Here is a 15,882-nt window from a genome sequence, read left to right on the forward strand (position 1 = left end):
GAGGTACAAATTGTCATCTAGTTTGAATTCATATTAGTTTCACTCAAAGAACACACAGCGACACTTTGTGTACATGGGAAAGATGTACAGGAGGGTCACTGCGATTTTAAGAACAGATGGTATGTTTGGTATGCTCTTAGAAACCGTACAACTCAAAGAAGGCTTGTTGGAGGGGGACTTCTGGGGTAATGTCCTGCTTTTTTTTTTCACAGCTGTGTTCAGCTTGTAAAAATTCAAACACTTTACAGATGACACATCGACGTTTCTATATGTATGTTTTACTTCAATCAGAATTAAGGGGAAGAAAACGAATGGTGCTTATCTTGTATTAAGCAGAGCACAGTGAACTCCACTATTTATCTCCAAGCTGCAACATTCATCAACCCATGGCCAAACTTCTTTCCTCAATAACTCATTCGCTTCCTCTCCTCCACTCCCACTGGATTATTTTGAAGTAAATCCCAGATCATGTAGTTGTATCTGAGAATCCGCCCGCCTGTCTTAGGCTGTCTTCTCTGTGTGATTTCAGGCCACTACATGTATGTGGACTCGGTTTACGTCAAGCACTACCAGGAGGTGGCACAGCTAATCTCCCCAATGACCACGGCCCCCATGTCTGGCTGCTTGTTGTTTTATTACCAACTCCAGCAGGGGAATGACAACGTCTTCTCCGTGTATTCGAGGGATGCGGCCGGCCTGTATGAGGAGATCTGGAAAACGGGCAATCCAGGGAATGCTGACTGGAACCTCGCTGAGGTGGAGTTCAGCGCCCCGTACCCCATGGAGGTAGGTGTGCCAGGTGTGCCCTGGCCTGGCCGCTCTACAGGGGTGCCACCCACACCCAGGCGTGGAATTCAAGAGATACTGCAGTCTCACACTCATTCTTTCTTTTCCGCTGTGTCTCAGTCTTAATCTTCCTTTTCCCTTCCTTGGCCTTCTCCACTTTTCTCCCTTCCTCTTTTTTCCCTCTGCCTTCCTCCTTTATCACTTCATTTTCTAGAAAGAGTCTTCTTTAATAAGGACAACTATGGGAAAGCCAGTCAACCAACTAGATATCTTGGGCACACTCTCCCTCTGAACCTTGCGCCATGGTCACGTGAGTTCAGAAGAGGAGATCAGTGAAACGCCTTCTATGTGAAACTCCCTCTTGAACTTCCATTCCTGACAGCAACTGAAGGTTTCCCTTACTTGAGGGAATACTCTCTCTAAATTAAAAAAAAAAAAAAAAAAGACTTATTTTCTTCTTTTCTCCTTTACAGTATAAATAATGTCATAAAAGTCAGAAATAAACTTACGATTGTGGCCCTAATTTGAAACAAGCCTTGGGGGCCTATAAAGTTTTTTAACTTTTTATGGTTTAAAACTCTTTATAGCTACATGAGTGGTAAATGTCCAGTGCAGAAGAATTAGAAAATTCAGAGAGGCAAATCAAACGAAAACACCCTATGCCAGCCCTGCAAATATAAGAGCTACTAACATTTTGGTGTTTATCCGTGCAGACCTCTTTTCAAAGCACATATATTAATACATATCTATGTATGTGTCTGTTGGATGGTCCAGTACTGATGACCATTCAACAAAGTAGATGAAATTATCCCCATATTACAGATGAAAGAGGAGGAGATGGAGAGTGCAAGAAGTCTGACGTTTTGTTCTGGGTCACACTGCTGGTGCGTGCCAGGGCACTGAGAAAAGTTCCTACTTTAAATCTGACCTAAATTTGAAGCAAGAGGGCCAGCTCTGTCCGGGGACTCCTAGGACCTCTAGAGTCAGTGGGTGCAACATTGTGGTTGCAGATCTGGAACTCTAAGGAGAGTCTTAGTTCCCACGGGTTTTAACGTCTCCTGCTTTCACTTTGCGCTTTTTGCAATATCTTCCCTAATTCCGTTTAGAGTGCAAAAGAAGCCGATTATCCTCTGGCTGCTTTTCAGTGGTGCCATCTGCTCACCTGATGTGGAGCTCCAGTGAGTGTTGGGCTTGAGTCTCAGTTTCTGATGTGTCCTGCCCAGTGCTTGCCACTTGCCTTCCCTCTTCCCATCCCCCTCCTTCCCCCAAACAGCCCCAGAGAGGGGCCTGTCGCAGTATGTGTGCTATTTCCTTTCCCAAACTCTAACCAGGGCTTGATTGGCTCTTGCAGCCCAGTGGAAAATTTTCTGTGAGTTTGGGTTACAAGGAGGAAAAGAAATACACATACTGCTTCAGAAAATTTTCCTTCAATTAAAGTCAATGAGTCACACGCACAGTGAAGGCATTGTCTTAGCAAATTCCTTTCATCCAACCGTAAACTCTGGGGCAACGTTTATACAAGTGAGACTTTGCTGAATTTTCTTTTTAATCAATGCTTGAAAAGTTACAATGTCTGTTTACTGCTTAAGTTCACTACTAAACTTCAATACCTATCCTTTTGGGTCACACGTGTGTGATTTTGCCCTAGCAGTCGGGACTCATTACGGCCAGGATTATTTGCTGTTGGTAATTGCGGAGGTGGGGGGGGGGGGGGGGCGGGGAAGAAACTTATCCTGTGGAAATCAGCGAATTTAAGGTCCCCATATTCTCAAATGAATTTTTAAAAGGAAAACAAACATTTGAGACCCTCATTCTGAACAAGAGAGAACATAATGGCACAGAGGCTGTGATTTGCAAATTATGATTGGAAATATTCTTATTCCCCCTTACTGTTCAGTAAGATCACATTCTGTCGTTGGCTTTATCAGCTGGCACCTTGAAAACGAAATGTCACAGACTGTGTTGAGTCTGTAAACTTAATTAGCCCCTCCTCATTCGTCCACATCTGTTTCCTTGGTTCTCAGCCCTTCCTGTATTGCCAGAGACAAGCTTCCAGGGCCCCTCTTAGATTTTGCAGAGGCCAGGTGTCTAAGGACCATTGTTGTTAAGCCGAAAGAGACCATCTCGTCCAAACTCTTTTTTTAAAAATTAAGAAATTGAGACCTAGAGTGGAGAAGGGACAAGCTGGAGTTAGTTAGTGGCTAACTAGCCTCAAACATGAATGTGAGTTCAGGAGGGGGTGTCACCCAGGAGGAAGAGGCATGGATTTAGTTCAGAGCTCGTTATGCACCTGACTGCATGCTAGGCTCTGTATATACAGCATCTCATTTAATGGCATCTACAGTTCTACAAGGTAGGTGTTATAATGCCTATTTTATAACTAAGAAAAGCGAGGTCCCAAGAGGGTTAGCTATGTACCCAAGGTCACCTAGTTGGTAAGTGACAGAAATGGGATTTGAACTCTGGTCCATCTGCTGCCAAGATACCATTCTCTTTAGAAGAAGTTGAAGACTAGACGCCTATGGGTCAAATCTAGCCTATGATGATTTGCCTGGCTGCTGTAGTGCTATATGTTTGTTTCTTTGTTTTTGTTTTGCATGTTTGTTTTAGTTTTTGAATTAATTGCTAACATTGAAAAATCCAAAGATTTCAAATAAAAATCTAGCGATCCAGGTCCTCTTGACAGTTTGGTAAATCCAGGCATGTTAGTCCTAAATTCCCACACATCAGCAATTGACAAATCTGGGTAGCAGCTGCCCCCTTTAGATGAGACTTGCTCCCCATTTCACACCCTTTCCTGCTGCATCAGACCAAACCCATGTCACACATTTATGTTACCTGCCTGGCCCGGGTGGGCAGTTGAGTTTCCACCCCTGCTCAACACTGTATCTTCTCATGTTATCAATGCAGCAGAGCGGACTGCACACTTGGGTAGTTTTCCCAACACAGGTGAGTGCTGTGCTCACCACACCTGATCCCCACGGTCACAAGCAGAAAGTCATCCACTGAACTCAAAGTTACAGTTGGTGGCAGAGAAGAGAGTATAACTAAAGGGGGCTGAACTCATTAACAACCCTGTGTTCTCTTTAACCATTTGAGCATGCCAGGATATGCTGAAATCCTAATATCCGTACATAGGATTTCTGGGCCTGATTCTGACTTAGGCATCAGGAAATCATCTCTGCATCTTTGTCCAGATGGACATGGAATTTTATGTATGAAAAAGGGAAAGGACCTTGGAGGGGCCTAGGTCTCTGTGAAGGGCAGCGGCAAAATTAGCCTGCCTTCTGCAAGCAGGCTGTTGTTTCTTTAATTGAAGTTCATAATGCAAATTGTCAATTCTGTAGTTCTATCAGAAAGTGATACAGGTACTTTGACACTCAAGAGGCAGGATGGGGCGGGGGGGAAGTCCACCAATAAAATGCAACTTAGGGCTTAGTATTCACTCTCCCCAAAAGAAAACTGTGGGTTAAGGAGGGAGCTGCCCAAATGCCTATACACCTGGCTGGATTGACACACCATTTTAAATCATAGTTACAAGCACTTAAGCCTAAAAGAAGATATGTAAACATGTAGCAATATGTCATTCTCCTCTGCAGGTTATTTTTGAAGTTGCCTTCAATGGTCCCAAAGGAGGGTATGTTGCCCTGGATGATATTTCTTTCTCTCCTGTTCCCTGCCAAAATCAGACAGGTAAGCATTCTCTTTTTCTTCTTCCTCACATCTGGAATTTTCCTTTCTCAACAGATGCCTGTGGTCAAGACTTGCTTTAATTCCTTCTAATTTCCCTACCTTTTCCTCTTATCCTTAAAAATTATTTAACCGAATAGTCATTTTTCTGGCATATTACTCTTTTTTTCTCTCACAGAGTGAATCTAATTTTTCTGATACCAGAGGTCAGTTGTCGTGGGTTAAGAAGCTTTTATCTTCTCTACCTACTAAGAAATTAAAATTAAATAATGCTAACTCACTCCCACTCCATCTTTCTCTTTAAAGGGTAACTTGGGTCCATAGACAGGTGGCTGAGTAGGTGGAAAAAACTCTCAAAATCTACTGAGTAGAATTATAAAAACTTTCTAATTTTATGAATCTAATTTTTAAATGTCCTCCTGTTTAAAGATGTTAGTATTTGGTATACATCTCTATGATGGCTTTTGGCCTCAGAATATATACTCAATTTAATCTCTCTAAGTGAACCCTCACATTATTTTATCATGGCCAATTTTGTTTCCATAAACTTGGTGTTTGGGAAAAAGAGGAAATTTTTACTTTCTGGGAAAATAGGTAAACAAATTGATTCAAAGTGAATTAGAAAACAAATATTTTAGAATAAGAAGAGTGACACTATATTAATGATAACCCAGATACATGCAATCGATCTTAACTTTTAGTGAATTTGTTTCCTTGGGACGCCCCAGGGAGACACTGTGGTCATCCGTCTTATTAAGGAGCCCTCATTCTGGGTTTTGGAGTGTGGGAAGTAAATTTTTGAACTTGGCCTTGGTAGTCCAACTTTCACTTAAGATAGAGTTAGTCTCTAATTTAATATGGTTTCAAATATATATTCTATAAGCAAGGGAACTGAGAAAGAATATTTTCTACTCAAGCTAAACTGTTACCCTCAAATTACAGAGAAACTTGCTAATTAGCTAAAACCAAATATTATTTTTGACTAATTCTAATTTTTTTTAAAAAAAAAAAAACTAGTGAAACAGATAGAACCAGACTGGATTTACATACTTATATTTTTTCATTAAAATGATTTAATCCAGCTGTAATCAAAAATTAAAAGAGTCTCTAAATTTGACAGAACACAGAAAGCAAAATTGTTTTACTTCTCTAAATCTGATTACTCCCTAATTCCATCAGTTAATATTTCAGTGATGTTAATAGTAGTTTTACAACATCTTTGTGATTACTTCCAGAAAGTTTGTCTTCTCAGTCACTGGGCACTTACACTGAACTTTTTTTTATATTTCCAAGTTATACATATGGGAGAAGAGGTATTTATTCAGCATCTCTACTGGGTAGCAGGTGGGGTGAAGCAGCAGCTGGAAGGTGATAGAATCTACTGGGCCACCTTAGAAGGAATGTTTAGAAACGTTCTCCCCTTTAAAAATATATAGAATATATGTGAGCTCTTTCCTACTGACTGGTGAAAAGAAAAGAAAGATTCCAGCAAAATAAGGACCGCTTATTAAGAGAGTTGGTGACCCTTCAGTCTGTAAAATCCAGCCCAGACCCTCCCTCCATAAGGACCACCGGGGATTCACATTCTTATATAAAGTTAACCAAGGTTCTGTATTGGTCTTCGGAACTTCCCAACATACCAACTTTGCTTTAAAATGGTTTAATTACATGATCAAAGTGTTATGCTTGAGAGCCAGCCTTTTGGACTCACATCCCTACTCTGCCATTTACAAGCTGTGTAACCTTTGTTAATTAACCTCTCTGAGACTCTGTTTCCACCTTTATGGGACAGGGATGGAAGAATTTGTTTCATAGAGTTGTCCGGGTGAATGATGAGTTTATAATGTCTGTGACAGCCTTAGCAGAGTATGGCACACAGAAAATGCTTAGTCATGAGACCTAATATTATTTACTTAATTTTCAAAATATTCCCATCCATTCCTCTAGAGAACAGGGGGTCAGATTGAAACCAAAGAGAACCAGCAAAGGGCACTGCTTTGATGAATATGTAAGCTGGAGCCTGCTTTATGCCCTTCATTAAGCAGCTGTGGGCCAGATTCTGAGTCTCAGAAGCTGAACCCTCTGGTTTTCATACTTCCTCTTGCATTTCACAAATAGTTTATGGCCTTCTGTTTCGAAACAGGTGCCAACATTTTTTTCTTTATCTTGGTTAGCTTCAGACTTGTTGTCTCTGCTTTTCCCAGCTGGATCTGGCGGTTTCTTCCTTCATCTCCCTAGTAGGCTGAGACAGGAATTATTTTAACATATGAAGCATCTTGTTCCCACCATCTGGTTGCTCTTACAGTTAATCCAGTTTCCCAGACCTGAGACCCATCTCAGAGTTGCAGGTATTAAGCACCAGTGGCTTGTCACCGCGCCACCCCCCCCCCCCAAATATTCCCCCAGGATGCTTCCAGAGGACAGTGAGACCTCACCCCATTCCCCCCAACTTGAGTTACCACACTTCCCTTTCCAAGCCTTTTCCACCCACAAACTCCCCATCTACTGCCACATTTGGCCTAGAATCTAGATCATAGGAATAAGCTCTCCTCTTAGTCTGTAAGTCCTTGAATGCCTAACAGCTGATTCCATTCACGTCTAGGAATCCTGCCTTAACGCCCAACTCCCAAACTGAGCGTTCCAGGCTCTGCCATATGGAGACCTAACTTCCTCTCTGGGCTTGGGTTCGCCCCACACCCAGGCCAGGGTCTGGGAGGATCCTGACACTCATGGATATACATCTGAAAGGATGTCTACCTGGGCCTAAGTCCCAATATTGACTATTGATCAACAACACGCTGCCCAGACCTCTTGTCTAATTGGAAACCTGGCTCCAGTTGTTGCCTAGGTTACAGCCAAAGGTGTCAGAGTCTTCCTTAGCTCAGAGGCCCTCAAAGATCTCCACGGCCTGAGCAGTGGCCCAGTCCTGCTCCATCACGATTCCTCAGTCTGCTGCTAGTTCCTACTCACCCTCTTCCCTCGCCAGCCTTGAGCTGTCCCAGCTTGCTTTTGGACTGGCTTGTGCTAAAATAAGAACTACTGTGCAACTTTAGCAGCCTAAAGAGCACCACACCCAAAGTCTCTCTAGCACTACAGGAGCTGATAAGCCTCTTAGATCTCGAGGACTGATACTGAGTTCATCTCTATGAACTCTATGAAGCAGAGGAAAAGATGAGAAATGCTCCCAACCATTCTTCTCAAACTGCAACACCCTCTACCTGCTTAGTTTATCTTCAGAGCCTCCTGATTCTAAAAAGTTCAAATGTCAGAAATCAAGTAATAAACTAAATCGTACATTATGATGCTCAGAGAGACTTTCTTTTTTTGGATGGGGCAGGGATGATCAGCTGATGCTCAGGGACTTCCAACTGCCTCTGATTCCTCCCTATGCTTCAAATATGTCATTAACACTCCCCAAATACAATTGTGATTGCCACTTGACTCATGCTTCTGAAACAAGCCTGAAGCAAAGGCTCTTCATTCACCCCAGATCTTTGGGGAGCTCACTTTAAGCTCACACATAGGCCCTCTGGCCTCATCTTCAGAAATTAGATACTATCTCATGCTAGAAGAAGCATTCTAGGTGAAAAAGATTTAGGCTTTGAGTTATGCTTTTGAGGTTTTCTTTTTATCAGACCTTCTTAGGACCCCAGAAAAATCCATTGCTCAGACTAAGTGTTTAGCAAAAGTATATAATTGCATCCTCAGAAAAATCTTCTCCATGTGACTCAGTTTGTCACTATGGAGACAACAGAGCCTTGCTTACTTTCAAGTTTTAATACCACCTCTCACCCCCTCCCACACACCGAGGAAACGGGTTATGGTTCTCTTGTGGATGCCCAGGTGTATATTCCTTAGGATGTATTCCTGATGAATAATTTCACTGACCTTCCGTTCTCTTTATGCATGGCTTTTGGGAGTGCCACACCATTTTCTGAGCTAGATGGCCATCTGTAGATCTGAATTTCCACCTGCTTTTTCATTACCAGATGGCAGAGGGGTGACCAAGACTGGAGACCATAGTGGGGTTTCCCATGGGCTCAAATCTCCATGGGGGGATGTCAAAGGATCCTTGTTTGTATGACATCATATTCATTTTCAAATGAATATCTTCATGACTTTATCTTCGCAGCTTAAAGAGTCACCTTGATGCCGACAGAGTCAGACAGAGCAGTGTGTGGGTTAACCCACCTGTCTCAGAGCACTGAGAATTCTCTTCCTTTCCTCCTATCTGGCTCATCAGGGGCCTCTCCTTGTACACTTGCTAGAAACGTTTTCTTCCTGTTCTCTCTTTGTAATGTGGTGCTAGTCACTTTTCTTTTTAATTTAGCATTTTAAAACTCTTCAGTATCATTTTAAACTCAGACAAAATTTGCAAGAATATGATAAAGAACTCCCGTATGCTCTTTACCCAGACCTACAAACGTTTAACATTTTGCCACGTTTGTTTTATCAACCATTTAAGAGTAGGTTGCAGATATTATGTCCCTTCACCACTAAATATTTCAATGGGTATTTTCTAAAACCAAAGACATCCTCCAACATGCTATGAAATAATTATAAAGTTCAGGAAACTTAACACTGATACAATATTTTCAATTAACCTATAGTCCATATACTAATTTCACCAATTGTGCCAATAAAGTCTTCCATAGGTACTTGTTTTTCTGAACCAGGATGGAATCTTGGACCCCTTGTAGCATTTGGTTGTCATGTGTCTTTCATCCTCTTTATCCAGGCCAGCTCCTCAGCCCAATGGAATGTTTTCTTACTTTGAAAATTGACAAATTGAGTCTTTGTTCCTAAACAGCTTTCTGTTTCATCAGATCCCCGCACCTAGAACTCAAGTGTTTCTCTAGAGATGATTTTCCGCTTATTCAAAACAGTGCTGTCTCTGGCCCTAAAAGGCTAGACCAGTGTATGTCAGTGTGCAGAACAAGATTACACTTGGCTGCACTGAATGTGTCCCAAACCGCTGCAGTCACATCTCCTCTGGACACAGAGGGCAATCTGAACAGTGAGGTTTACAATTACTTGTTGCTAGGACCACATCATCCTTGAAAGAGCAGAAATCTTTTATGTTCCCTTTCCTCCAGGCAATCTGGGTTGAGGTGATGTTTATAGACCAGAGTAAGTGACATCGGAACTCAGCAAAAGCCAGAAAAATAGCAGAACGGGTGACAGAATTGGTGACTGTTTGAGCAGTGTGATTTATACTGAGTAATGATTCTCTTCCAGCAGATCAGCTCCTATTACTAATGTCCATTATAAATAGACAGTGGCTGTGCTTCTGACACAGAGATTGATCAACAAAGGAAAATTATTTCTAGAAAATATTAGTTCTAAAATATCTGTCAGAAAGAAATTAAGAATTCTATAAAATCCTTACTTTTTCTCTTTTTAATTTTGTATGAATGAATTTTAAATTGTGAAGAAGTATGAGAATAAATGCTCTCAGTCTTTACATCAATAAAGGAAATTTCTTTTGAAGTTTGGTACTTCATTTTTGTAGAGAATGTGAACAGAGCTCCTTCTTTCCATCCCTTTAGGGAGGAAAAGAATACTCTTCCTGTCATGCTGAAATGTGGATTTGATGCTAACCTGTCAGCATGCCACTAGGGTAAAAATATTTTTGTTGTGTGTTACTTCTCTGAGCTCCCCTGGTACAAATGTGCACATATTTGTCAATCAGTTAATGTAGTCCTTTGAGATCCTTGGGTATGGCTCACTTTAACTTTGATTCTCCTTTGCTCAGAGCGTCCTTTTAGTGCCGTAGAAGCAAGCTGCAATTTTGAGGAAGATCTCTGCAACTTTTACCAAGACAAAGAAGGTCCAGGCTGGACCCGAGTGAAAGTAAAACCAAACATGTACCGGGCGGGAGACCACACTTCAGGCTTAGGTAAATCAGTCTGTTGTGTGGGATGTCATGTTGAGGGTTGGGAGCGGGTTGTATTCATCTCCATTCGCCAGCCATTCTCACCAGGACACCAGCTTGAAAAAGGGAGGTGGGTGTGGGAGCAGCTGTGAAGAAGCAAAGACAATAGGTAACCTTGTGTCTGGCCATTTTTCAAAACTGGAATTCAAGTTGCTTTGCTAGCAGAAGTACTTACCAGTTAATTAAATAGTCAAACCTTTGGAAATTATCTTGCTCTTCACTTTAGATGGAGAAGTACCTTTAAAAAGCTATTAGATTCCAATTATATGAAACATCCAGAAGAGGCAAAGCCATAGAAACAGAAAGCAGATTAGTGGTTGCCGGGAGCTGGGGAGGGGGGATGGGGAGTGACTGTTTAATGGGTATAGAGTTTCCTTTTGAGGTGATGAAAATATTCTGGAAGTAGATAGTGGTGGCAGTGCAGCATTGTGAAAGTACTAAATGCCACTGAATTGTACGCTTTAAAATGGTTAAAATGGTAAATTTTATGTTATGTGTGTTTTATTGCAATAAATAATATATAGTGGGGCATGAAAGCTATCACAGCTGTTGGGAAATTTTGGATGGACCTACAAGGAGCTCTTAGAAATCAGTTTGAGTTCCCCTTATGTAAGGATTACCTATCTCGGTAAAGGGAGCCCTTGTGAAGCCCACTCCAGTAGAGACTGGTGGAAAGAGCTTATTCTCAAGAGGTTAGTGTCTAATTCATTTATTCAACAATTATTTATATACTGGGCACGGGAGTGACTTAACAGAAAGCTGATGAAGCTTGTTTCAGGGCCCCTCACTGACGCGGGGCCCTTGCAATTTCATACTTGTAATTTTGTATTCTTTGCTTAGGGGTTGGCTAACTTGTAGAATTACAGAATAAAAACCTATTCTGACCCTGGCCAGCCTAACCCCTGGGGGATACAATAGTGAACAAATCAGGTATGTATCCCACCCTTGCTGACTGACTGTCATTTCAATAGGCAAGAGAAACCCTAAACAAACATATATGCAAATAGGCTCAAGATTACCAGTTGTGGGGTGTGCCGAGAGATGCGAAGAGTGACCTCTGAGAGAGAATAAGGAACCACATTTTGGGTGGGGAGTTTATCTGCGTGGCTTTTATGTGTGCGAGCAGGAGCAGCCCAGGCAGAGGGACCAGCATCTGTGAGGGCTTTGAGTTTGGAAAGAACTGGATACTCCCAGGAATTAGAAGATTAGAGTGGCTGCACCTGGGGAGAAGAGTGAAGGAAAATGAAGGTAGAGAGGGAGGAAGATCTTGGGCGCGGCAGGCCAGAGTAAGCAACTGGGATTTTACTACAAAGGAAATGAGAAGCCATTGAAAGGGTTTAAGTAGAGAAGAGAGGGATTAAATTTAGGTTTATAGAAAGATTGTTCTGGCTGTTGTATTGGCCACCTGTGTTAGTCTGCTTGAGCTGCCATAACAAATACCATAGACTGGGGGACTTAAACAACAGAAATTTATTTTCTCACAGTTCTGGAGGCTAGAAGTCCCCAAATCAAGGCACCATTGGGGTTGGTTTCTGGTGAGATCTCTCTTCCTGCCTTTTCCAAAGCGCCTTCTCATTGTGTCTTCACATGGCCTTTCCTCTGTGTGTACACATGGAGAGAGAGAGAGAAAGAGAGAGATCTCTGCTGTCTCTTCTTCTTATGACACCAGTCGCATGGGAGTTAAAGCTTCACCCTTGTAACCTCATTTAACCTTAATTGACTCCTTAAAGGCCCCGTCTCCAAATACAGTCACATTGGGGGTTAGAGCTTTAACATATGAATTTTGGGGGACATAATTCAGTCCATAATACCACTCATGAAATAACCAAAGAACCTTTTCCCGGATTAAATAAAACTAAACTGTATAGCAAAGACTGAGGCACCCAAAAGAAAACTGATGCAGGAGGATCAAAAAAGGGAAAGGAGAAAGAGTAAGGTATTATTTTTTTTCTTTCTGCCCCAGCTTTATAGGACACGTAATTTAACATGGTAAACTGTTTTAAGTTTACCATGGGGTTGGTGGAGCCTGTGGGAGGGCAGGTTCTTGATCTTATTTTTTCATGTTATTTAGGAGAAATTGGGGAAGATCAGATCTTCAGCACCTGGGAGGGTCTGTCTAATTAAACACCTGCTCTTTAGGATCAGGTTTAACATATGAACAAGAGAGTAAGCTCTGCTCAGATACACAAACCACCCCCCACCCATCACCCCCCAAGGACTGCCAGGCCCTGTAACCTCTCTCCCTTCACTGGTCATTGCAGGAGTAAGAAGGAAAATCTTCTCTGGGCCTTGTGTTCTCTATGACTCAGTACTACTCAGCCTAGTTGTCAGTTGGTTGTCCAAAAAGTGGGGAACCCCAAGATGATTACATCCGTTTTGTTTCATGAAAAGTGTAAATCCTAGGAATTCCCTGGCGGTCCAGTGATTAGGGTTCCATGTTTTTACTGCTGAGGGCTGGGGTTCAATCTCTGGTCGGGGAACTAAGATCCTGCAAGCCACGGCACGGCCAAAAAAAAAGAAATATAAATCCTGATTGATGACTAGAACCTGGACATATGCAGTTGGAAATCTGTACAGGTTTACTTAAAAATGGAGAAGGTTTATTAGCAATAGAATCACACAGATATTTTCGATATCTTAAATGCTTTCTATCATTTAAAGCCTATAGAAATAGTCTCTGTTGGCAAACTCCACTGCTTGAACCAAATTTTCGCACTTGATAATCTGGGCTGAATTATTTAGGTTTTTCATTGCTGATGCACTGAATGGTTTGTCCTATTTGCAGGGTATTTCTTGATGGCCAACACAAAGTTTACGTCTCAGCCTGGCTACATTGGAAGGCTCTACGGTCCCTCCCTGCCAGGAAACTTGCAGTATTGTTTGCGTTTTTACTATGCCATCTATGGGTTTTTAAAAATGAGTGACACCCTAGCAGTTTATATCTTTGAAGAGAACCACATGGTTCAAGACAAGATCTGGTCTGTGCTGGAGTCCCCAAGGGGCGTTTGGATGCAAGCTGAAATCACCTTTAAGAAGCCCATGCCTACCAAGGTACAGTAGAAGCTTTCTGCAATTTTCAGTTGCTAAACTGGGTTAGTGAATTTCTGTTTAATTATTTTCAACTGGTGATGCGTTGTTTTTCTTCTGTTCAAGCTGAGAGCCCCACTCCCACACCCTATCCACAGCCGTGCGCAAGTTATATCCTTCAGTTCTTTTCAGTTTTCTGTCTCTCAGAGTCATGGTCACCTAGGGAGTTTGCTTGTTTAGTCCGTAGATTCCTTGAGGATAGTCCAAAGACAGAGAATATGTGAATAATCCAAGTTCAACAGCTATACTTTACTTCGAAGCCACAATTCACATGCACACGCACACGAACACACACACACACACACGAATGCTAGTACTTTCAAAATGTGAAATCAGTGAGCCTGGTTCTACATTGAGGCTTTAAGGTCAACAACCTAAACCTCTAGCTGAACACAGGATGGGGAAACTCAGTAAAATATGAGAGCCAACCCAGACAGAGAGAATTTAAATAAGGGAACCATCAGCAGCGTATTTGATAACAATAAGAAAAGAGATCTTTTCGTGGCGAAAATACAAAAGAAAACTGTGATCTTCTGAATTTTACAACTCATAAACTTAAACTTAAGCTTTACAGGTGCAATAAATTCTGTCAACTAACCCAGATGAAATTAGAATGGGAAAATCCATTTTCTTTCATTTGTCAGTTGGTCAGAAGATCTCTCTCATGTACCCTCTGTGCAAAAAAGAAGCTAAAAGAAGGTCCCTTCCTGCAAACAGATGCCTCACACAATGGGAGCTCAATAGATATCACTGAAGAATGGATGGGTCAGTTGATCATGTTCATTAACTAGGAATTACCCAAAGTCCAGGCTCCCCAGGGAAAGATACATACCTAGCAGAGCAGTAGAACCTTCTTCATAAACATTAATGGCCCAAACTTCTCTTAGCTATAACCATCTGGACAGAACCATAGCTTTGTCTATAACTTCCTGTTAAAGAAATTTTGTACACCATTCCCATCGTAATATTGCTTGGTTACTCTTAGTTCGTTGGAATACCCACCAAAGCATGATTAAATCTTTACAATGATTAATCAAAGATCTTTGAAAATATTTACAAAGTTCTTTTTCATTGCTAGGCAAGAAGAAATTATGATTATAATGACATGGCAGCCTCCTTTACTTACTGATTACTAAAAGGGTCAAACCAATTTATGATACCCGTAGCAGAATATAAGCACACAAGTTTTATCACAATCTTATAAGCACTGATGGTACTGTTTTTATGCTGACTAAATAGGTTGTTGTAAGTATCCCCTTCTTAATCCCATCATATTTTGGTCACCTGACTAAACTGAGAGATTTGGCTCATCCCCCTGAGCAACAGAGGAAACAAATTGATGTTTCTGGTGCCAAGTTCCAACTCCTAGCCTAGGCTTATGTTTTTTAAGCCTATTTCCTAGCCAGTTCCAAACATTTCCTGAATGAGACTATCTTTCTATAAATGTCATCTCACATTTGCAGCATTTTTGCATTTCCTCTTTGATCTCTTAGTCCTTCCCTGCACCTCTTAGGGATCCCAAAGGCTTACATTTTTTCCCCATTACCAATTATTTAACTCTCTCAAGTAGCTATGGCAACACACACACACACAGAGCAAACATGCACCAGACCCACATAATCAGAGATACACCAGATCCACATAATCAGGGATGCACCAGAAAATAATAGAATTTTTGTTGTACTCCACACCCTCTGTTGCTAATGTTTTAAAGACAGGAGAATATAATAAACATTTCATTCATTTATTTATTCCTTAATTCAACCATAATTTATTAGGTATATGCTCAGTGCAGGGCATATAAAGATGAATGAGGCTCAGATCCTACTTCTGAGAATGAGATCACAGATGATAGAACATTAAGATACAGATACGTAAAATAACTAACAACAGTACAATCTCACTGTCTCACAGAAGGGCTATATAGAAAAATAGAGGAGTAGTTCTACCAATTGGACATATAAAAAATAGTGATTAGTAGAGGCCCAGCTGACCTGGTGCTCGGAGGGTTAAGGTTCAGGCCATGCTGGATTCTAACTCCTGCTCATGCCTCCCCCCCCCCACTCCTCCCTTCTCCCCAATGCTTAACCCTCCCTCCCTGCCCCCAACCCTCCCCGCCATCCGCTACTCACAAAACGTGGGTGTTAGTAATCTGCCTGCTCCTCAGAGTGAGTCTCTGCTCTTACCTGACTTCTATGGAATGGGAGCAAGCCCCCCAGCAAATAAGGGTGCCCCAAAGAATTGGCCCTTTCTTCTTTGGCTGACTTCCAGCCCTCCCAGCAACCACACAGATCCTCCCCAGCCACTTCAGGAAAACTGGATCTAGACCCAGTGAGGGCAGAGAAATTCTTATAGCCTATTCAGGGATTTGTCCCCAGTGCAGG

At 41.8% G+C, this 15,882-nt stretch overlaps 1 protein-coding gene across 6 annotated transcripts in view; it reads left to right on the plus strand.

Moving 5' to 3' along the window:
- The window catches only part of MAMDC2 (MAM domain containing 2), a 173,945-nt gene that overhangs the window by 104,050 nt on the left and 54,013 nt on the right, over positions 1-15,882 (plus strand). For all 6 annotated transcript variants that reach the window (XM_082403667.1, XM_082403663.1, XM_082403662.1 and 3 more), the window contains exons 7-10: positions 530-786; positions 4,386-4,479; positions 10,232-10,375; positions 13,197-13,462. In XM_082403667.1, the coding sequence (XP_082259793.1) occupies positions 530-786; positions 4,386-4,479; positions 10,232-10,375; positions 13,197-13,462 (761 nt within the window). The remainder of the gene's footprint in view (positions 1-529; positions 787-4,385; positions 4,480-10,231; positions 10,376-13,196; positions 13,463-15,882) is intronic.

This window comes from Balaenoptera borealis (assembly GCF_965194805.1).
Source record: "Balaenoptera borealis genome assembly, chromosome: 8".
NCBI lineage: Eukaryota > Metazoa > Chordata > Mammalia > Artiodactyla > Balaenopteridae > Balaenoptera > Balaenoptera borealis.